Consider the following 21,760-nt stretch of genomic DNA (forward strand, 5'->3'; position numbering starts at 1 on the left):
GGTGAAGAATTCTTCATATTGAGGATTGGTTATGAGACCATTTTGTGCGGATTGAATGAGACACGCACGTGTCATTAGTAAAGTTTTCAAATGGTAGTTTACTCGCTTGCGCCGTCTAGTTTGCTGACATTTTTCTTTAGAGAAACAAGGAACATGCATAAAATGACAAATTCAGAATTGGAATGTGCGTATGTGGCAGTCGGTGAGATTAGCAGTAGAATTGGTGGCCATAGCTCACTCTTCGTACATGCATGGTTTTTAATGACTTCAACTTCGAATCCGTTCCATTCTGTGAAGTAAACGGAGCCATAGTGGAAAAACATGTTAAACCTATCTTCAAGTGATAGTTGTGTTCCTAGGTCGGCTGCATCAAGTCCAAACAAACATAACAAATGGGATACAGGAGGATCGATTTGGTGATGGTCCTAACAAATATTTTTAAAAATTTTATATAGTCAATAATGGAAGAGGGGTTCAAATTCATGATATCCAGTGCAAAGCAGTTTAAAAGTACTCAATGGTCCTCCACATTTACGAAATTATCACGAATGGTTCTTAAGATTTTTTTATGACACTAATAGTCCCTAACGTTTAGGCTTTTTATCATAAATGGTCCATGTCATTATAAATTCTGTTACGTGTGACGTGGAAGATAAGTGGAGCCCACCTGTCCAATTACATTGTGACATGTGGATAAAAAATAAGTAAAGAATTTTTTTAATGAAAATTCCATATTTATTTTTTTTCTGTAACTTTTCATCCCCCTTCCTTACTCCGTCTCTCTCCCCCTCTGCCCTCGCTCTCCATTCTTTGCTGTCCATATCCCTGTCTCCTTCTTCTTATGAACCATAAGAAAGTGGAATACCTGTTGTCTTTAGCCAATGACCTGCTCCATGTAAGAACAAACCAACTGTAAACTGCCTCGCAATCTCTTCACTGCAATTCTTTTTATAGCCTCCCCATTTGACCCTGTGCCTTGTATCTGATCCAGGTCCAAAATTCAAGTACTCTATGTACTCCTCAGTTTCCACATTTCTATAATCATCCCACTTTGACCACTCTTGTGGATTTATCATGACCCCCAAGTAGCACTTCATGACTATAGTCCTTGAATAGTTTCTCCAAGGCCTACCCAAAAAAGTTGTGAAATTTTGCCTCTCGGTCTTGTTGAAATCTGGTACAGTTCTGCAACGAAATGCCAGTGTTTTGATTTGGGTCTGTTCTCCCTTGAGCAGTGATCATCAATTTCTAACCGGGAATCGGTTTTCGAACAATTACTGTGCAGTTTTGGAAGACTGCAGCTGCATTTCTGAAAATGAAATCAATCGTGCCTTCGATTATGCAGTCGCGGTAGAATTGGTGGAGGGAATGAACATATTCGTTACTACCAGCGACTGAGGGAGAAATATAATGGTTGGCGAAAAGAGGGAGGCGCGCAGGGGAAGGAAAAAAACAGAGGGAGAAGGAGAAGGAGACAGGGAGAAGAGATGGAGAGCAACTGTATATCTTATATTTTTTCTTGCAGGTGGCAGTGGGAAAGAATAAAGGAGAGGACAGGGAGAAGAGATGGAGAACGAGGCAGAGGGGGAGAGAGCCGGAGTAAGGAAGGGGGATAAAAAGTTGCAGGAAAAAAAAAATGGAATTTTCATTAAAAAATTATTTTATTATTATTTTTAACCACATGTCACAATGTAATTGGATAGGTGGCCTCCACTTATCTTCCACGTCACACTTAACAGAATTTATAATAGCATGGATCATTTGTGATAAAAAAACCCAAACGTTAAGGACTATTAGTGTCACAAAAAAACCTCAAGGACCATTCGTGATAATTTCGTAAACGTGAATGATCATTTGTGATAAAAAGCTAACAAAAAAAAACAAAAGTTTTTAAGTGGTCCATCTTTTTTTGTTTTTTGTTTGTGTATTTAAATCATTTAAGTGGTCCATCATTTATCGTGTTTTCAATAGTTCAATGTGTGTGTGTGTTTTTTTTTTAGAGAATAACGATAGGATTTTATTGATAGGAAGTCTAACTAGTACAAAAATCGGGCAATGTCGTCGGGGATTAGGCGAGTTTCTCTACACATACGGGCTCAGTCGTCGGTATAACTGATTAGCCTTACCCGCTCAACTGCAAATAGGAGTAAGAACCTAACCACTAGTAGAGGGTGTTTTTTTAAACCATAAGAAAGTGGGTGCATATTTGTAGCCACCAAAAATACAGAAAGTTTAGATTACTATCTTTAAGGGCTGTTTGGGATTTTGCTTTTATAGAAAGCACTTCCACTCTGAAATATGGGTAACATTGTACATAACACAGATCACTTGAATGTCTTGTACGATCTAAGCCTTTACAACTTAATGGGATGTGAGAAAAGAAGTGAAACTGCCACAGCCTATATTCCTGGTCAATTCACCTATTTCCTTGTAACTGGAACCCTAAGTTTGCTTGGAGGAGGCTTCTCAACTGAGTTTGTGAGCAAGGCTTACAACATTACCAAAGATGAAGCATAAAAAATCAACAAAGCCAGACTGGGTTTTGATCATCAAGGTAGGTGAAGATGAGAAGATCAAAATGCCCAAGCCCAGTGAAAACTCCACCCACAAACTAGTCCACAAAATCACCAGTGCAAGTGCAACAACATTGACCGAGAAGGAGTTTCCGCTTCTCAAAGAGGCTGGGTTAAGTGCAAGCCTCATAACGCTTGAAGCCAATGCAATTAACTCCCCAATTTACACAACTGATACTACAGTTCAAGTAGTTTATGTTGCTGGAGGGAGTGGGCAGATTCAAATTGTGGGTCTTAATGGTAAACTGGCCTTGGACACACAAGTCAAAGCTCTGGTGATTTGCTTGTGGTTCCAAGCTTCTTCATGGTTGGTTAAACTTGCAGGGGAAAATGGATTGGAATGTTTTTCCGTCATCACAAGTTCCCAGTAAGCAGAAGATGATCATTTAAAATACTTAATTTCAATACTTCATTTTTGCTGAACAATATTCAATGTGCATGTGCAATATTATGTACAGCAATAATTGTTTATTTTAGTACCTTTCCTAATGAGAGGGTCAATAACATACTCATCCACACTAAACGGATAATAGCACTCGAACTCAAGACCTTTCTTGCGGGAAGCAATAATTTTTATTTTATTTTTATGGTTTATTTTATGAATAATTGCCCTTATTTGTGCAGGCCTGTCCTAGAAGACTTAGCTGGGAAGATATCAGCATTGGTGGTGGCATTATCACCAGAAATGTTACAAATATCCCTTAATATAACTCCAGAGTTGCAGGATCTTCTCAGGTCAAGGATTAAAAAGATCTGATCAATTATCATCTAATTAATTACCTCCAATAATCACTGCAAGATTTCAGTCCTCTCTTTTATGTGATGTATCAGTTTTTACTGATTAATAAGTCTATTTGCCCCATTGCAAATCAATGGTTTCATGTTTGAATTAATCCCCATAACACCTTGGTAGTGTGTGTGTGTGAGAAACCCCTCATTCTTTTGTCATTTAAATTATCACATGTACTAAATAAAAAGTCAATGATCTCAGTTTCAAATCAATGGTCTATTTGCCCCATTGCAAATCAAAGGTCTCAGTTTCACTTGCAGTAGTATAGTTCAATAGCTTACAAATTAAAAACTATACTTTTTAAAATAAAGTTTTAAATAATTAAATAAAATAAAATGAATAAAGTTAATCACAATAAGAATTATACAATTAAAATGGTTTCAAAAAGATCTTTAAAAAGAGACCAATTTTGAATTTTAAAAAAATTAATAACATAATTTTTTTGGTTGGTGACAATATTATATTAACACTTTTTTTTTTTTTGAAGAAGAAGAATTGAAAGTAGATTAAATGAGAACACATCAGAGTTATTATAAGAGAGAGAATATAAAGTTATCATGGTGGACCACCTTATTAAAATAAATTTCATTTCATAGTTTATTTTATTGACCTCTAAAATGACAGTCAACTACTAACTCTAAATAAGTGGGCACGAACTATCTCTTTTTTTCTTCCTTAAATGATAAAGATACAAATTACTTATTATAAAATTAGAATACAAACAGATTTTGGTCGGCTAGATAAACACAAACAGCTGAAATGAAAGAACGCTGACTCAAATTTTGGTAGTTTTGGAAAGCATTTGTCCATTTGTGTACAAGAAGCATTAAATGATGTAAATAAGTTTGAATTAGCTGTCATTTTAATGGTATTTCTCTTCAATTATTGTACTTTATATTTTCTTTGGACGAGTTCATTTTGATTCCTTGGGGGGGGGGGGGGGACCTGTCCTTTCTTCTCTGTATGTGATTCATGCAATTCACAACAAACTAGACCTCTATTTTTGTAGTTGTCATGGTCCCTTGAAAATTGCTTCACGCACATTTCCCTAGGGTTTTGAGATTAGCAGTAGAATGGTCCTATATACGTATACATTTCGTACTTTTCAATGAGTTCATTTTGATTTTGATTTTGATTTCTATAGACTCTAGACTCTAATAAATAATAGATATACTGGAAAACCTTCATACTTCTTTCTTGTGATTCATGCTATTGACAAGTTGTTGTCCTCTAGAGTACTTCGTCTAGGCATGTGCTGAGGTCTACATCGAGCATAAAAAAAGAGAGACATATATATCTGTGGGATACAGGAGGACTGTTTGATCGGTGATGATGGCTGAGCAGTGCCGTAGTACATGTAATTTGTCGGATTTTCTACTTCGTCATGTGGACGATTTGATCCTTGATATTTTGTAGACACTAACACATTAAAATACACCCCTTATAAGATTTGAATTTCATTTAACTCGAGTGTTGGAACAAATCTTAACTCAAAAAAGCTCATGGGGTCTACGAAGATGACAATTGAAACGCAAGTGAGAACACAAAATAACCAACTACAGATATCTCTGTCAAAGTTAGGTTTGCAGAGTTAGGTTTAAAGAGTTAGGCCTGAGGTGAATAACTTGAAGTGAAAAAAGAATTGCCAAGGGGTCGTTATCTCATTAATACAAATGACTTCTTCACATACTAATTCCTTACTTCACGTAAACTTAACCTCTTCAATTTCTTACCTCCCCTCCATTCTCATCGTCGGCATTGAGCTGTCGGCCGGAAAATGGATAAAATTGGAACTTTAGGTGACAAAAATTGACAAGGCATGTAGTCATCAAATTCGTGAGTGTCATTAGAATTCCCGGAATTCTTTGATCGAGTGCCACACATAATACTTCAATTATTAACCCCATCTAAACAGAACATAATCTTTTGTAAAAGAAATTTTCAACTGTTGACTTTAGCCTAATAATGTACGTTATATATATATTGTAGTGCCACTATAATACGTCTATTGTAAAATATATTTTCAACTGTTGACTTATACTAATGAGAAGCGTATTTGAACATAAATTGGTTGAATTGAACCAAGACACGTGGCGTATTTGAACATAAAATTATGGAAAAAGAGAGGAAATGTGGAAGAAATCAAGATCATTTAAATTTTCTCTTCTTCTCTATATAATGGAGAAACTCTTGCACCTCTTTCTTCACCCATAAACCTCATCAGATCTGATTTGTATTGGTTTGTTTGTAGGCTTTAGGTTTTTTTGTTCTCTCTCTCTCTCTCTCTCTCTCTCTCTCTCAACTAATTGAAGGTGGAAGCCAATATGGACTTAACACCCAAGCAAGCCCAGAAGTTGTTTGAGGGAGATGGTGGAGCATATTACATTTGGTCAAGTTCAGATGTTCCAGCTCTTGTTGAGGCCAAGGTTGGTGCAGGCAAGCTTGTTCTTCAACCTCATGGCTTTGCTCTTCCTCACTATTCTGATTCTTCCAAACTGGGATATGTTCTTCAAGGTAATTTTTTTATTATAAATTTTTGTTCATCATTGACCTTGTTATATGAAAGTTTTGTTTATGTTGTTTACTACAGTGGATATATATGGTACATTCTCTTACCAAACTTATATTATCAGATCATAATCAACTTGATCAATTATTCGATTCTCTTAGAAGTTTGAAGATCGTGTGTATGTGTGTGTTTATTTTTGTTCGGAATGGTCTAACATAAACATTTGTTTCCTCATTGACCTTAAAATTTTGTTTATGATGTTTGCCACGATGGATATATTTATTGTTCGCTTACCAAACTTATATTGTCAGACAAACATACGCAGTGTCCAATTGTAAACCTAGAAGTTGGAAAATTGATAGGATTAGTTAATGACATATTGATGCAGGTGAGGATGGATTAGTTGGAATGGTATTCCCCAACACATCAGAGGAGGTGGTGATTAAGCTTAAGAAAGGGGATGTGATACCAGTACCCCTTGGATCAGTCTCATGGTGGTTCAACAATGGAGGCTCAAACTCTGAGGAACTTGTTGTTGTCTTCTTGGGTGAAACTACCAGAGCATACATTCCTGGTCAATTCACCTATTTCCTTCTAGCTGGAACCCAAAGTTTGCTTGGAGGCTTCTCAACTGAGTTTGTGAGCAAGGCCTACAACATTACCAAAGATGAAGCAGACAAAATCACCAAGAGCCAGACTGGGGTTTTGATCATCAAGCTGGGTGAAGATGAAAAGACCAAAATACCCAAGCCCAGTGAAAACTCCACCCACAAACTTGTCCACAACATCACTTGTACAACAACAACATTGACTGAGAAGGAGTTTCCATTTCTCAAACAGGCTGGTTTAAGTGCAAGCCTGATAAAGCTTGAAGCCAATGCAATTAGCTCCCCAATTTACACAGCTGATGCTACAGTTCAAGTAGTTTATGTTGCTGGAGGGAGTGGGCAGATTCAAATTGTGGGTCTTGATGGTAAACTGGCCTTGGACACACAAGTCAAAGCTGGTGATTTGTTTGTGGTTCCAAGCTTCTTCATGGTGGCTAAACTTGCAGGGAAAAATGGATTGGAGTGTTTCTCTGTCATCACAAGTTCCCAGTAAGCAGAAGATGATCATATAAAAATACTTCATTTTTGCAAGACAATATAATTAATTGTTATTTGTTTTTGTTTTATTTATGAATAATAATTTGTCATTATTTTTGCAGACCTGTGCTAGAAGACTTAGCTGGCAAGACATCAGCATTGGGGGCATTATCACCAGAGATGCTACAGATAGCCCTGAATATAACTCCAGAGTTGCAGGGTCTTCTCAGCTCAAGGATTAGAAAGATCTGATCAATCATTATCTAAGTAGATCCATGCATGTTGATCACTGCAAGATTTCATGGCTTAATTCCTCTTTTATGTGATGTATAAATTTTTTACTGATTTAAATAAAAGTTTATTTCTTAATAATAAAATAAAATAAAAATTGTGTGGATCATTTTTTATGTGAAATCTCCTTACTCCTCTCTTATTCTAAAGGATTGTGCGGATCAATGGCGTGTTGTGGTTTCATATGGAGATTCAATCTCCCACCTAAAATAAAATATTTTCTTTGGAGTTTGTGTCATGGAAGACTTCTTAATGAGTCTCGAAGGCTGTTAAGGTTTCGGTTCTCTTGAATTGGCAATTTCCTCCTTACACTAACATATTGTTGTAGCTTTCCTCCCCACACGGGACCCTTCTCTCTCTTCTCTCTCTGTATTTCTCCCTCTCTCACACCGTAACCATCCACCGAAACAAATCCTTCCATCTCTTTCTTTACTGGAATATTGGATCTTGCTCTGCCAATCTTATTATTTATCATTAATCTATTATTATTATTATGATTGCCAGTTTTGTTAATAAAGTTTTTATTTTTGATTTGTAACAAATCAGAGCTTCCTTTCTCAATCTCTGTCAACGATGTCCACTAGCAAACCTTCATATACAAACCCAGACCCTGCAAGCACCTTTCAGCTCACAAGCTCAAACATGGCTTGTGAGGTATAAATCAATCCAAAAGTGCTTCAGGACCACCCCAAATGGACGGACAAGTGTTCAAAATCCTGGCACAGAGATACCCAGATGAAGTTCATGTAATGGGTATCTAGCGCCAAGATTCAAAAGCTGATTGGGTAAAACTTACATACTAGACTCGACGGTACAAGTGAATTTCATAAATAAACATAAAAAGATACATCTAGTCACGGGAACATAATGAATCTTACCCTCAAATGCATCTCTATCCATAAATAAAAGTTCTACAAAATCTAAAACTAAAACCAAAAGTAAATGCAATGCAATACAAAATAATACTATTTAAACAATACCAAACCAAAAATTATAATTCATCCATAATTAAACCATAGAATACTCAATTTTAACAAAATATCAAATCAAAGCTTTAGAATAATCAAAGCCCTAATTAATTTCAACAAAATCTCAAAATTATAATTCATCCCTAATTAAACCCTAGAATACTCAATTTTAAATTAAAACTATAATTAAAGATATATAGCACAGGAGAGAATGAGAATAATATCTTGTTGGTGACAAAAGGAGAGGAGAAGATGTCATTGCCAAGTTGCTCACCCAAGATAATAGAAGATGTAGCCAATAAAGGAAGAATTTGACCACCAAAAAAAAAAAAAAAAAGGGAGAAACTTACTGCTGTCTAGTAGCAGAGAGAGAGAGAGAGGAAGAAGAAGTCTAATAGCCAAAGAGAATGAGAAAAAAGATAGGACCACAAGGATGGGCAACATATAGGTAGGGTTTTTAATCTTTTTTTTTTTTTTGGGCTGGGCTTATAACACATATAGTTTTTTTTCTTTTTTTGAAAATCTTTTGGCTGGGCAGGCACCTAGCTTGCCCTGTGCACAACCCCGTCACTGTGGGTATCAAGGTAGACTCTGTGTTTGTTTAATTTGCTCTTCAATCTCATGCTCAAGCCACACCATTTTGCATACCCAGTCTTAGATTTGCCACGACTTAGTTGTGGACATTGAAAGGGTTGAACAAGAAACAAAGTGAGGGAGAGAGTGCCAGCAAGATGAGAGAGAAGAGAGAGGAAGGAGGAGAGGGGAAAACAAAAGGAAAAGAAAGGAGGAGAGAAGTGCTGGGTTGTAGGCCCTTTTTCAATTTTTTGTTAATTCTCACATAAAACCTAATTAAGGTTAACTATGAGACAAGTGTCACATTTTAATGATGGTGGTGAGCATATACTTTTGATTAATGTAGTGAGCAAAAATGCTACCAGTAATATATCGATTGCTTTGACTTCTCATATATTTAGAATTGCACTATAGCATTAAATGCATTTTTTATTATTTGATTTCATATGGGTATAATTGAATAAACTTTGTTTTACGTTCTTACACAAACCAAACGTGGAAAAAGAAATAAAGTGGCACTTCTTGGTTACTTCATTAGAATTACCAAATATGGAAAAGAAATCTTCCATTTCAAGTCCCTTGGGAAAAGACATGAGAATTTCCCATCAAATCTTTTCAGTATTCAATTGAGATTTTAAAAGATTTTAAAGAAGTTTAAAAATTCAGGTGTATTCAATCACGATTTTATAGAAGTCTGTACAATTCTAGATGTATTCAATTCAGACTCTTTAAACTTCATTCAAATTTGGATGTATTCAATCACGACTTTAAAGGAATTCGTAAAAGTTTGGGTATACTACAAAACTCTTTGATTTTAAAGAAAATACAAAAAGTGATGGATTTCGTTTGATTATAGACTAATTTTAGGCCATGACAAATCTTTGCTTCATCATAGAGATTTTGAGAGATATATTATTTTTATTCTCAAGATATTCACAACTTCTACTACCACCATCTTATCATGGCTATCACTGCTGCCACCACAACCGCCATCGCCACCACACCCAACAGCACCACCACCACTCTCATTGCCATCGCAACCCCCACTACCAGTCCCACCATCACTCCTACCATTAACCTCACTGTCACCACACCACCACCGCTAGCACCATCACAATCACCGCCCACTGCCATTGTCACTGCCACCACCACCTCACTCTCACCGACACCAACACTACCTTCCTCACATCACCGCTACCATCGCCATCACTGTCATCACCCTTAAATCCTTTGTTTTTGAATGTCATAAACACATTTAAAATCAATAATAAAACTCTAACAAACTCAATTAAAATCTACACACAATTTCAGTCAAAATTTATGTGGAGTTTGTATAATTCAGTCAAACTCAATTAAATTAAATTAAACTTTATCAACTTTATAACTCCTTTAAAATGATTTAAAATCTAAATTGAATACACCTAAAGGATTTCAATTTTCGAAGGAGCGGGAAAACATCATTCTGTTCCATTTTTTTCTTCTCAATTATCGCAAACGACTGAGAGAGGAGGACGAGGAGGAGAAGGAGGAGGAGAAATGTCCAAGTTCGAATTCCCTAAGCTGAGTCGCAACGACATAGTCACAATCCTCGCCGACTCTCAGATCATCGCCATTTCTGACCGCGATCTTGTCAACCCAAACCCGGATTTCGTCGCCGACCTCTTCGCCCGGATCCTCAGCCATATCGACTTCCTCCACGAGTACGTTCCTCTCCTGAAAAACCTAATTCTCCCTTTCTTTCCTCTCCGTAAATTTGCACACTTCACTGGAAAACAAAGCCCTAATTTTTCTCCTTTTTATGTTTTCTCACTTTTTTGGGTTCTAATTTCTAGTAATTTTTATTTTATTTTTAAAAGAGATGGACTTGGACCCAGATGCTCTGTTTGGTTCCTGAAGGAAAAAAAAAAAGGAAAAAGAGAGAGATGGATAGAAGTGAAGAAGAATCCATGTTTGGGTTTTTGAAGATTTTCTGAGCTTTTATTATTTGATGTTAGTGAGATTGGATGTTGGGTGAAGGGAAGTGAGTTGAACAAACAATTTTTCTCCTTAATGGAATGGAGGGAATAACAGCCTAGTGCCGTGCTTGGTTTCTAAGAAAATGAATAGAGAGAATTTGGAATTACTGCGTTCAATAGTCACTAAGAAGGGCAACGGAAGTTTCTCCGTTGTATTGTCTGCTCTGTCACAGAGTATAAATTTCTACCATGAATTTTTTCCTATACATCAATTTTTGTTTAAGTTGAATTTTATGTTCTTTAATTTTCTTGAGTTTTATCAGCAGTTAGTTAGAGTTTGGTTTTGGTAGGAAGAGAAGAGAAATCGAATCTCCTTACTATTATAATTGTTTCTCTAATTTGGGACTAGTACCAATGTTCGTAATAAAATCTTAGCTTCAAACCTTCCTGGGGTTTCTTCTTTATGCAGGGAAGATTATGAGCAAGTTGAGTTTGCTGCCTTGGAGCAACTTGAGAACCCGGATCTTCACGTTGACTCGGCTCGGAGCATGAAGCTGTACAACAGGATGAAGGAAGTGGTGGCCTTAGTAGATTGCCCTAAGAGATTCACCCTAAAAGATCTGATAAGACCAGAGACGGATCGAACTGAATATTTTCTCAGTGCAATTCTCAATTTTTGCCTTCACAGGTAAGATTTGTGCAATTATTTAGTCTTTGAAAGTATAATACTTTGGGAGCTGTTATAGGTATTCCAAGAAAGGTCAGTTTGCACTCTTCCCTTATGGTTTACAAGAGTGGAGTGCATGATTGGAGTGACAATAACAGTTTCCTCCACTTTTCATTTAAATTTGTTTATATTATTGAGTTAAATTCTTGTATGAGCTCTCCAAGTGTGCTTGGAATGTATACGATGCATGTTTGGAGGGTTGAATTTGTCAATATTGCTTTGTAAGGAAACCTGGAGGAAGAACTTGTATTAATTTGTGTCACCTGATTTTCTCATGAGAGCTATGGTACTTCGTTGGTTAATGGTAAACCAAAAGTACAGTGTTCTAATAAGTGATCACAAATAAAATAATAAAAAGAGAAAATTCCTGTCCCAATCATTCCTTTCCTAAGCAATAGTTATTCCCATTTTTAACTTCAAAGAAAATAGAACACATATTAGATATGAAAAATTATGGGTTCTAGTTTAAAGAATTTTATCTTAACTATTGCTTCTTACACATGTTAGCTGTATTTTTTGATTAACAGAGAGACAAAAATGAATATCCTTACCAAAGTTGTGGATCAAGTAACTGATATTGATGAGCAACGCAACAGGTGGGAGGACAGGATTTCCCAGGTAACTTTAATATGAAAATAGGTGTCTTTAAAAGGTTCATTGTGAACGTGCATCAATTTCACTAGATATTTGAGTCGTAGTTGAATGCAGAGATTGCGGAATACAATGAAGCAAGAGAAAAGGAGTTACCTCTTGTTCAAGAGGTAGATGCAAAAGTAAAAGAATTGCGCCAAACAATTGCAGGCCTTAACAATCAGCAAATGTCACTGAGAACTTCTCTTCGAAAGTTGAAGGAGAAGACTGGAGAAATGGAGGAAAAGGTTAGATTATTGACTGCTAGGAAAACTGATATATTCTTTAAGTATTTAACATAAAAATGCACAAATAATTCTAAACCCTGCTAGGAAAGCTGTTGTAATTGCTGGAGATTAAGTAATTGGTAGTGTTGAATGGTTAGAAAAATTGAGAAGTACAATTTTAGGAAGGTGAGTGATTTTGTTATGAAAATTTCAGAGACAGAGGCATTAAAGAGCATAGAATGTAGATTAAATGAAATTACTCAGGTCTTTTTTGATTCATAATGACAACCACCAAGTGTAATTTGATGATCTATCGCATCTACTTCCACTCTGGTTTTGGTTACTCTAGAGTTTTATGCTTGATTGAGCCCTTTGTCTGTCTATATTTGGTTGTGTTTCTTGTATATTTTAACTGCAGTTTATCTTGCAAAGAGGTGTCGTGTCTGTGTGTGTATGTGCATGTGCTCGCCCATGCTCCCCAAAACTCTAACCTTATGTTAGTAGGAAGGAGAACAGAGGGGCCAACAAATTCAGTCCTTCTAACATGTTTGGATTGAAGACAGATAAAAGAGAAATGTTTTAAAACTTCCATTTAATAGTTACATTTTACTCTCAATTCTTCCATCTTACATTTTCCCCATTTAATAGTTACATTTTTATTTATATGTGAGTATGCAGATTATCTATTTAGACAACTGTGTACGTTGATGTGTTGTGTTAAACTTTTATTTTGTGGTCATCATGCAGATTGCCTATTTAAATATTTTCAATTATTCTTCTGTTTTATTCCGTGCTCCAGATTTCTAGCGCTGAGTTTGCTCTGGTACAAAGTGTCCAAGAAAGTGCAAATCTACGTTCAAGAATTGTTCAATCACCAGATAAACTGCAGGTATCGTTTCTGTTTAAGTTGTATTTGGTAAATGGCAATTTACCGAACAGAACTACTACATTACTGTTGTTTGCATCCCCACTCCCAGTGTTAACAGGCTCATAAAGTTTTTCTAGTTTTATTTTTCTGTAGTTAAGCGACAATTTAATATGGTCATGCATTTCATGAACTGAGTCATTAATCTTTTAAAAAGACCAGAAATAATAAATTGGTAAATCTAAAACATCAAGGAAGGAAATTTTTTTTTGATATTATTAATTCAATCTGAGGCTAGCAAATTTCACCAACGGATTAAAGGTTCCATACATGAAATAAAGATGCATGGTGACAAGTTGACAACAGATCTCCTTAATGAATACTCATAGTTGGAGTAAACTAGCCCTCAGCAGTTCCATTATGAATAGAAAATGAAAATGCTATAACGAATATGATGATTCCCTCCATCTCCTTTTGAAAACAAAAAAGAATGGAAGAGTTAGACTTATGGATACAAGTTGAATATGCAGAAGATGCATGGTATATGAGATTGAATTTATTAAATTTTATCCACACAGATTTGGTTTTACTCCCTATTATTGACATGTAAATATGCACCATACCCATTCCACACTCCCTTTCCTTATACCCTTGTTGTCCTTTTCCTTACCATTCTTGCATGAACTTTTTCTCAAGTTTTCATTGTAGCCTGTTCACAAATGATCCTTGATCTCATAGTGTGGGTTTTCCAAATAAGGGCTCTTAACTACTTGTTTTTGTATCTTACTAAATAACAGTAACTTTATTCATTTTTAGTTATGTTGATTGGGTTCAGTGTTTCTTTAGTTTTCTTTCATTAATTGCTGACCAGATTTTTACTTAAAGAGGGCTTTAGAAGAGAAGAAATCTGTTCGGGAGGAGGCAAAGAATTTTGAAAGGTCAGCAATGCAATCTTTTAAGGAGAAAACTGATGTTGATGAGGTTTATACAAAGGTAATCTATTATGAAATTCAAAGTTCAATTTTTCTTTCCTTTCTAGATGCGATTCTTTTATTTTATTTTTTTGATCTTCAAACCAGTTTAGAAAATGCTATGAAGGCTTGCATTCCAGAAATGTCACAATCTTTTAACAGTCTTAGGTTTTAAACAATATTTGGTTATAAATGACTACTAACTTTAAAAGATTAAAGCAACAAAGTGAAAGAAAAAAAATATTTACGAAATAAAGGGTAAACCTACGTTACATGGTGATTAATAGCTCCAATAATTTAACACCCTAATCCATTGTATTGTAGGAAAAAATAAAAAGGCCACTGTCCCTCACATAAGTCTTGATCTATATTTGGTGCAAGTCCGCGTACAATTTTCAAAAAATAGATGATAAATAAGATGCAATTTAACCATTTAGTAAGTTGATAGAAGTAATATGAAACTTGAAAATCATATAGTAACAGCCATTCATATGTTACTGATGTGTGTATGTGCCTGCACATGCTATAAATATATCAGACAACAATATGCGTGTATCCATGAAAGAATAACGCGGTTTTATACAACATTGTAAATTTTTATTGGTCATTTGTTTCTGTGCTTGTTCTCAGGTCTCAAAGAAATTGTCAAAGCACTTGGCCCAGATGCAGGCTATACAAGAACAGGTATATACCATAATCTTGTATGCTTGAATGATCTTCGTAGTGTGAAGTCCTTGTTGTGTTCAGATTTATTTTATACTGTCTTCTATGGATGTGATGGTATAAGTTTACTTATTTAAGATAAAAGATTTCGACTGTTGGCATTCTTATTGGTGCAGTCAAGTGTTCTTTGCTTGAAATGTCTTGTTTCATAATGTTGCCACTTTTTAATTATTAGGTCAATTCTGCTAAATCTGTCGACAGAGATTTTAAGGCTGTGAAAGCTAAATTAGCTGATGATGGAGTCCTAAGCAGGTCTCTTCAGGCCAAACTGGTTGAACGGGAAGGAAAAGGTAGCTTCTTAGGGTCGATTTGGATGGAAGGATTTTGGTTTGAATCTTTAAGTAAATTGCTTAATTGAACTGCAGAAATATCACAAGTTTATGTTAATAACATCCACAATAAAGTTTGATTGTTTCAAAAGTTGAGGGATATAAAATACTTAAGAGAAAAGTGTTAATTCAAGTCCCTCATTTTTTTTTTCTTCAAATAATCAAATTAATTTGTTGATTTTATTAACAAAAGAAACTAGCATTATTAAACTCTAGTTAAGCAATTTGCACCATAAACTCAAATTTTAAACCCTCGCTTTAAATCCTTCCATCCAAATGGAACCTATTTCAATCTATATTGAGTTACTTTCCTTTTTAAACATGTAGACAGGGCTTAATGTAAATGGCTAGTTGTGCTACAGAGTTTAGAGCTCCTTTTCTTTTTCTCCAGTGGAACAGTTTAATGAATTAAAAAAGCAGCTAGAAAAAGATAGAGATCTAAAGTTTGAGGAGGCTTCTAAAGAACTTAATAATGTGAAGCTGGAGGTGGAATCTAGGAGGCGTGATATGGAAGCAAGGCAAAGGGATGTCGAAGCTGCAGTAGCAGAGGTACTTTATGTGATGAGATTAATGAGCATACCAATCTCTGTCAGTCTGAAGGACAAACTGATAGTTTAGCTTTGCAATTGATAGGTGGATTCTATCACAGCAAAGACTACATCAATAAAAGAATCTGGAGCATCTCATCAGAAACAATTAGCACGTAAATGTGAGGAGATCATGAAAGAGGTACCTTCCCATAGAAACATTGTTTCCTTTAGAACTACTGAATTATATTGGTGGAACAAATAGAAATATTTATTTTTCATTGGGTTCATTATAGAATTTTAAGGAATATCAAGATATCAGCCAATGGGGAACTCTCTTACATTTAGCTAGGTTTTTCTATTTCACTTTCTTTTCTGTTATTAACTTAACATTTCCCTCTATTGTGAACTAGCAAGGAATATTTAGTGTAAACTGAACCTGAACTCTGTGTAGCGCTGCCCTTTTATGTGATTAGTACAATTTTATATTTTACTTTATGTTTGGCACCTTGAATGCTTGCAGTTCTACCAATATCAAAACTCAATTAGGTTCCTGCTGCCAATGCCTGATGGAGAGAGACAATAGTTCGTGGAGCAGGGATTTTATTTGCCAGTTTGACTGCAGGGCAAGGCACTTATATCCCGCTCTTCCTGCTTGGCCAAAAATCTAGAGTTAATTGGTGGGATAAGACTTATAAATTCTTTCATGTGACTACTGATTGTATCTCTAAAAAAAAAAAGCGGGAACAAATTAAGGTGCCATGTCGTTAACCTCATAGATTTTGAGTTGCATGTATATTTTCAGAGAATTCACAATGGTTGTAATTATTTAGGAGGACGAAGACGCACTTACATCTGTTAGACAGTTTGTTCATGTAATGTAGGTTGCTGTTTGTTTATTTGTTCTTTCATGGTTCATGTATGCTTTTCAAACTAGCTTGTTTTAACTGTGATCAAATCAGAGCTATGATGTACTATGCTTGAGCTTGTTCTTAAGGTAATTGTTTTACACCAATTTATCAACTTATTTAACTATTTTTGTTGAGGGGCAGATTTATCTATCTTAATCGTTGCATGATTATGCCCCACTTTGTTTTAAAGCTTCCGTAGGGTTGCTTTAGGAAAGTCTTTGCGGCTTCAGAGTTTAAACCTGATTAAGACAATAGTAAAGAAGGCTGTTCTCATTTGTTTGTGTTTTGGATATCTTTATATTTATAAACAAACATTACCAATTTAAAATGTCTTCCATGCAATAATCTGTATTTAAGATATTTATAATTAAAAGTGAAGGGCAAACAAGGGTTGCATGTCAGTTAATTTTTCATATTTGCAAGTCAGCAAGACTCAGGTTATTATGGTGGTCATGTATGAGTTGGAAGTTCTCTAAAATTCCAGAAAAACCAGGAAAAAACAGAATTTGAAGCCCATAGTTAAAGAACCAAAAACCAAGATAATATGCTTAGATTTTTCTACAAGAAAGTTGCATGGAGAAGCAAATATTGATCATGAACCACCGCAACCCAGAACATCCGCATGCCACTATGAACATAATGGAAATGAGCAACCCCACAATCAAACTAAAGAAGTTGTATGAAAGTCTTTATATACAATATAGAGATGCGTCTGTACTTGGTGTAACTTTGAAGCAAAATTACAATTATCCTTTGCGTGTGCAGCCAATGCCAACAACTGTGTGTGTGTGTGACTTTTTTTTTTCCCCGTTTCCTTTCTTGTCATCTGTTCAAATACAAGTGAAAAGTTCTCTTCTATTTTCTGAAATAGATAACTATAAGCCAGATTATTGTGATTCCACAACTGGAACTGTAGAGTAGGTACAAGTGTAACTCTCTACTGTGCCATCGCTCTCTACTGTGCCATCAGTCTTTCTAAATTTAGTCCAGGAAATCTTCCATGTCTTGAGCAAACTTTGCCTGCATTATGTGTGAGAGAGACAGAGAGTCATGTTAGAGTACTGCAATTAAGGGTGCTATTATAACAGGGTCAAACGAGTAAACAGAATATGATTCTATTTTATCCCCCAATTGACTCTCTTTATCAACTAAAAATTAGAAAAAGAGAAAAGAAATGAAAAACAGCCAGCCAATGCCGAGGCGCCTAGGCCAGGAAGGGTGGAGGGGAGGGGAAGGGATGGAGGAATTTCCCTTTTTCATATTTGTTGTTTAAACTTTCAGGGTAAAAGAAGAATTAGAATCTTACAGTGGAAAAAATAAATAAATGGAACATTTCCTTTTCAGGTTCAAGTAGAATCACTCCAGATGGAATAATGATATTCAGAAAAACAATTTGCACCTTCACAACATACTATGCAGTTTTGTATGATTCTACCAAATAAATCAGATCAAGCTAGCAGAAAAGCATATTTACTATAGATTTTACTCACAACTGAGGCACTAACAATTTTCATGAAATTCAACAAATCCCATGGAGGAGTTCAATTCCATAAATACAAAACCAATAGATGGCATCATGTCAAATGCACCACTAACAAGTGGATGACATGAAAGAAAATAAAAATCAAGTTAGTCCAAAGCATCCAAGCATGATACAGTCAGTTCTCACAAAAAAAGAAAAAAAAAAGGAGCCAATGAGTTTGGTTAACTTCTGCAAAGTTAACGTGCACATGTAAGTATACGTATACTATGCATCCAAGCTAAAAAGATATGGGAAAGTTCGAATTTCATCATGATGCCTATTTTTAAGACATCCCATATATCTCTACATGCACTAAAGAGTTATGTAATAGTGTTGGAAATCTAATAAACACCTCGCTGGTTCAACAGTCCGCTTTGCAAGCATAAGCGTCAAGAATACAGGAACCATTGCAGCGCACAAATGCTTGAGGGTGTGCCCACTAACAATATGATGAGTCCAATCGTAGATCACTTTATCAGCAGCTTCTTCCACCTTAGCTAAAAGATAGAATCCTGCAATAACATGAAAAGTTCATAACCAATATAGTGAAAATACAAGGTTTTAGGAAACAACAAAGTAACCCATGTTACTAAAAATGCAAACCTGCTGCCCAAAGCCAATATGTGGAATGAGTGTACATTGGAGGCAACAATATAGCCATCAGAGGAATGGCAATGCAAGGAAGAAATTGGACCATAGCATATGGACGGAGGTCATCAAAGAACCTGGATAAGGAAATTACAGAAATTATTTTTTTACAGGAAATGGAGTTTACATAAATCAAGAAACTCGGTTTGATTATGGAAAAGCAGTCTCCCGAATTTATGTTTACAGTTAAGTTAGAAAAAAAACAATTGTATAAGGATATGCATTTGAGACTGCTCCGAACCTCATCGTGGATTTACAGAAAAACCTATTTGCTCCCAAAACTCTATAATCCCAATTTCACTTTATGCCAGTGAAAGGGCATGCAAAATCCAAACTCATTTTCGTACAGAAAACTAGTCACACTCTAGTAAATATACAAAGAAACCCAGGTTCTCAACAGTACAAAATAGAGCTTGCGAAAAAGTTATTATTATCATGAAAAGGAATAAAATATAGTGCTTGCCTCCAATACAATATGCTGATAATACCCGCCAAAAGCAGAGGTATGATGGAAATTGTTCCCTTCCGCTCATCAATCCTTTCAATGATAAAGATTGCAATGATCGATGTGAACGCAATTGTCATCTGTAGTTGTCATAAGACAGAAAAAAAATGTCAATTAATGTAAAATATGGCATCTTAATAGTAGTTGACATTCTATATAACAAATGACTTTTGTTGCAAGATCAAACTCACTGGCAAGCGATCCCACACAAGACGAGCATCATTTGGCTTCAGATGATAGTATGAGGATCCGATTGCAACAGCAGCCACACCGATGTAAAAACACGTCCAACCCCAAAGCTCTCCTTGCAAGCTATTATTAAAATATCAAAAATAATCACTGACTGTACAATAAAGCTTTTAATTCATTCTAGGCATTGTACATGAAGTAAAGAACCACAGTACCTGAACTTAAAATAATCCCCATAGTAGCAAAGGACAAGACCAATGAGACCAATAACAAGGAAAGGGAAATTTGAAACCACATTAAGTGTATTAGGAATACCTGGAAATAAAATGAAGATGCCATGTTAATAAAATGGAGTAAAAAGGTAAAAAGCATTAAATAATGAATGAATAAGTTAAAGTAGTCTGTTTGGCCAATATCCAAGTGAATCACAACCATAACACCATGGTTGATAATAAGTTATACTAAAATTATTCTTTCCCACAAGAGCCACTAAATTACAAGACAACCCAACATACCTTACACTTAATAAAACTCTGTTAGAAATCACTATCAAATTTGAGGTTTGAAGAATAATCAATATTTTACTTTGACTCTGAGCTTTTACTAAAACCTTATTACATCAACTTGAAAAATCAGATGAAACCTAAAATGGAGAAAAGCAATATTAGAAATGAAGCCCAATTTTATGTCATCACTCACGAAAGGCTGTTCTGCCCCCAAAACTGGTCCATATCTTTGCTCACATAGGTTATGATTAATCCTAAAAGTCGCGAGACAATATTCACTGCTTAGCTTAGCACAACCTGGCAATGTGAGCCCATTAAACACAAATTCTAACTATGTTAAGCATGATGACATGAACAGGAATTGCAAACTCTATTTTTCCCATTATCATATATTTAGAAATAACTGCAATTTGCTAACCAAATATATATTTCACTTATTCCAGTCCTTAATCACAAGCCCGTATACTACCAACAATTCACACCCAACCTGAGTTTTGATGGCTCCACAATAACCTAAGGAAAGGGGCAGAAAGCAATATATGGTTTTCAATTTATGCACGAACTAATATGCAATCACTAAAGTTTAGCCCAAGATCTCAATATATGTATAAAACGACTCATACAAACAAACAGACACATACATACTGATATGTACATATATATACACATAAATACACAGAGAGAGAGAGAGAGAGATTTGACCCAAAAACTCGCGCTGATCAGCGAAATCGTGGTAAGCTTCAGACTGAGGGATGGCAGGAGTGACGATCATCAACACCACAAAACAGAGAATGGCTACCCCCCAAACGTACACTGTCCTCTTCTTCATTTCCCTTCTCTTCTCTACTTCTCCAAATCGTCCCTGGAATTACAGTTTGGTTCGGTTGGGTCTTCTGCCAAATGACAAGACCCGTTTTAACCCGGAATTATAGTATTTATTATAACACCCCTAAGTTTTACAAAACCTCTGAAGTTTCAGAAATTACACTAACATCCTCGAAGTTTCAAATTGTTTTTACAAAACTTTTTTTCTTAAATTTTCATTGAAAAAAAAATAAAGTACCGCTTTTCCTGGAATTATTTTGTCAGCCAAAATAGTTCTCAAACTCATACTTATATAAAAAACCAATTTAGAACTTATGGCTAAATTTTTACGACTCCATCCAATTTCCTGTCAATTGTAAGGATAAATTTGTCCTTTTTATAAAGTGTGTACAATGAAATTTTAAAAAAAAAGAAAAGAAAAGAAATCATAAAATAAAGAATGATATAGCATGTGAGAAACCGCATTCTCCTGTTATTTAGATTATCGATTAAACTTTAAAACAAATTTTTTTTTTCAATAAGTGAATAGTTTTGAATTATTTCAAATTATTCGAAGTGTTACAACAGTAATTGGAAACATTTTTAGGTTAATTGGGGAAACAGAGGTTATGCAAAAATAGTATAGGTGCATACGAGCCTATAATATTTTTAGAAATTTAGGTTTATACCCATTCTTAGTACTAGTGTTATAGATAAACACTAAACATTAAATTTCTATAAAGAATCCAAAAAAAGGGCAAAAATGGACTGTCCAGTTTTTAATTTAACAACACAATATTTACAATATTTGATATTTTGAGAAAGGGATGAAAATAACAACTCTCATTGGTCAAAAGCATGTCCCATGGAATTAGGTGAAACGGTGCCGTTCTACATATTTAGCGCGCTACGAGTCCGAGTCTGTGAGAGAC

General features: G+C 35.3%; 3 protein-coding genes and 1 pseudogene across 3 annotated transcripts; 3 read left to right on the forward strand and 1 right to left on the reverse strand.

The window, feature by feature from the left end:
- LOC18788913 lies at nt 2,299-3,403 on the forward strand (annotated as a pseudogene).
- Nucleotides 5,487-7,486, forward strand: LOC18788594 (11S globulin seed storage protein 2). Its single transcript, XM_007222352.2, has 3 exons — nt 5,487-5,877; nt 6,261-6,969; nt 7,080-7,486. Exons 1-3 carry the CDS (start codon nt 5,688-5,690, stop codon nt 7,207-7,209), a joined length of 1,029 nt encoding a protein of 342 aa, XP_007222414.1. The 5' UTR covers nt 5,487-5,687; the 3' UTR covers nt 7,210-7,486.
- On the forward strand, nt 10,191-16,758 carry LOC18789697 (kinetochore protein Nuf2). The gene is made up of 11 exons (XM_007222018.2): nt 10,191-10,489; nt 11,214-11,432; nt 11,999-12,089; nt 12,170-12,349; nt 13,128-13,217; nt 14,079-14,186; nt 14,795-14,848; nt 15,063-15,177; nt 15,608-15,765; nt 15,850-15,945; nt 16,267-16,758. Exons 1-11 carry the CDS (start codon nt 10,326-10,328, stop codon nt 16,327-16,329), a joined length of 1,338 nt encoding a protein of 445 aa, XP_007222080.2. The 5' UTR covers nt 10,191-10,325; the 3' UTR covers nt 16,330-16,758.
- LOC18791794 lies at nt 17,292-20,959 on the reverse strand. Its single transcript, XM_007223192.2, has 7 exons — nt 20,727-20,959; nt 19,734-19,833; nt 19,521-19,641; nt 19,288-19,409; nt 18,780-18,901; nt 18,529-18,688; nt 17,292-17,674 (listed from the first exon to the last, which is right to left on the reverse strand). The coding sequence occupies exons 1-7, from the start codon at nt 20,851-20,853 to the stop codon at nt 17,542-17,544; spliced, it is 885 nt and encodes a 294-aa protein (XP_007223254.1). The 5' UTR covers nt 20,854-20,959; the 3' UTR covers nt 17,292-17,541.

The sequence above is a fragment of the Prunus persica genome, chromosome G1, assembly GCF_000346465.2.
Source record: "Prunus persica cultivar Lovell chromosome G1, Prunus_persica_NCBIv2, whole genome shotgun sequence".
Lineage (NCBI taxonomy): Eukaryota > Viridiplantae > Streptophyta > Magnoliopsida > Rosales > Rosaceae > Prunus > Prunus persica.

Excerpts from the sequence above, each read along its gene's own strand:
- LOC18788594 (XM_007222352.2), top strand. The coding sequence starts at position 5,688 with ATGGACTTAACACCCAAGCAAGCCCAGAAGTTGTTTGAGGGAGATGGT. Across the intron at positions 5,878-6,260 it reads ACTGGGATATGTTCTTCAAG|GTGAGGATGGATTAGTTGGA; the intron begins GTAATTTTTTTA and ends ATATTGATGCAG. Across the intron at positions 6,970-7,079 it reads TCTGTCATCACAAGTTCCCA|ACCTGTGCTAGAAGACTTAG; the intron begins GTAAGCAGAAGA and ends TTATTTTTGCAG.
- LOC18789697 (XM_007222018.2), top strand. The coding sequence starts at position 10,326 with ATGTCCAAGTTCGAATTCCCTAAGCTGAGTCGCAACGACATAGTCACA. Across the intron at positions 12,350-13,127 it reads CTGGAGAAATGGAGGAAAAG|ATTTCTAGCGCTGAGTTTGC; the intron begins GTTAGATTATTG and ends TCCGTGCTCCAG. Across the intron at positions 15,178-15,607 it reads GGTTGAACGGGAAGGAAAAG|TGGAACAGTTTAATGAATTA; the intron begins GTAGCTTCTTAG and ends CTTTTTCTCCAG.
- LOC18791794 (XM_007223192.2), bottom strand. The coding sequence starts at position 20,853 with ATGAAGAAGAGGACAGTGTACGTTTGGGGGGTAGCCATTCTCTGTTTT. Across the intron at positions 19,642-19,733 it reads GGGGATTATTTTAAGTTCAG|CTTGCAAGGAGAGCTTTGGG; the intron begins GTACTGTGGTTC and ends TTTTAATAATAG. Across the intron at positions 18,689-18,779 it reads ATATTGGCTTTGGGCAGCAG|GATTCTATCTTTTAGCTAAG; the intron begins GTTTGCATTTTT and ends ATGTTATTGCAG.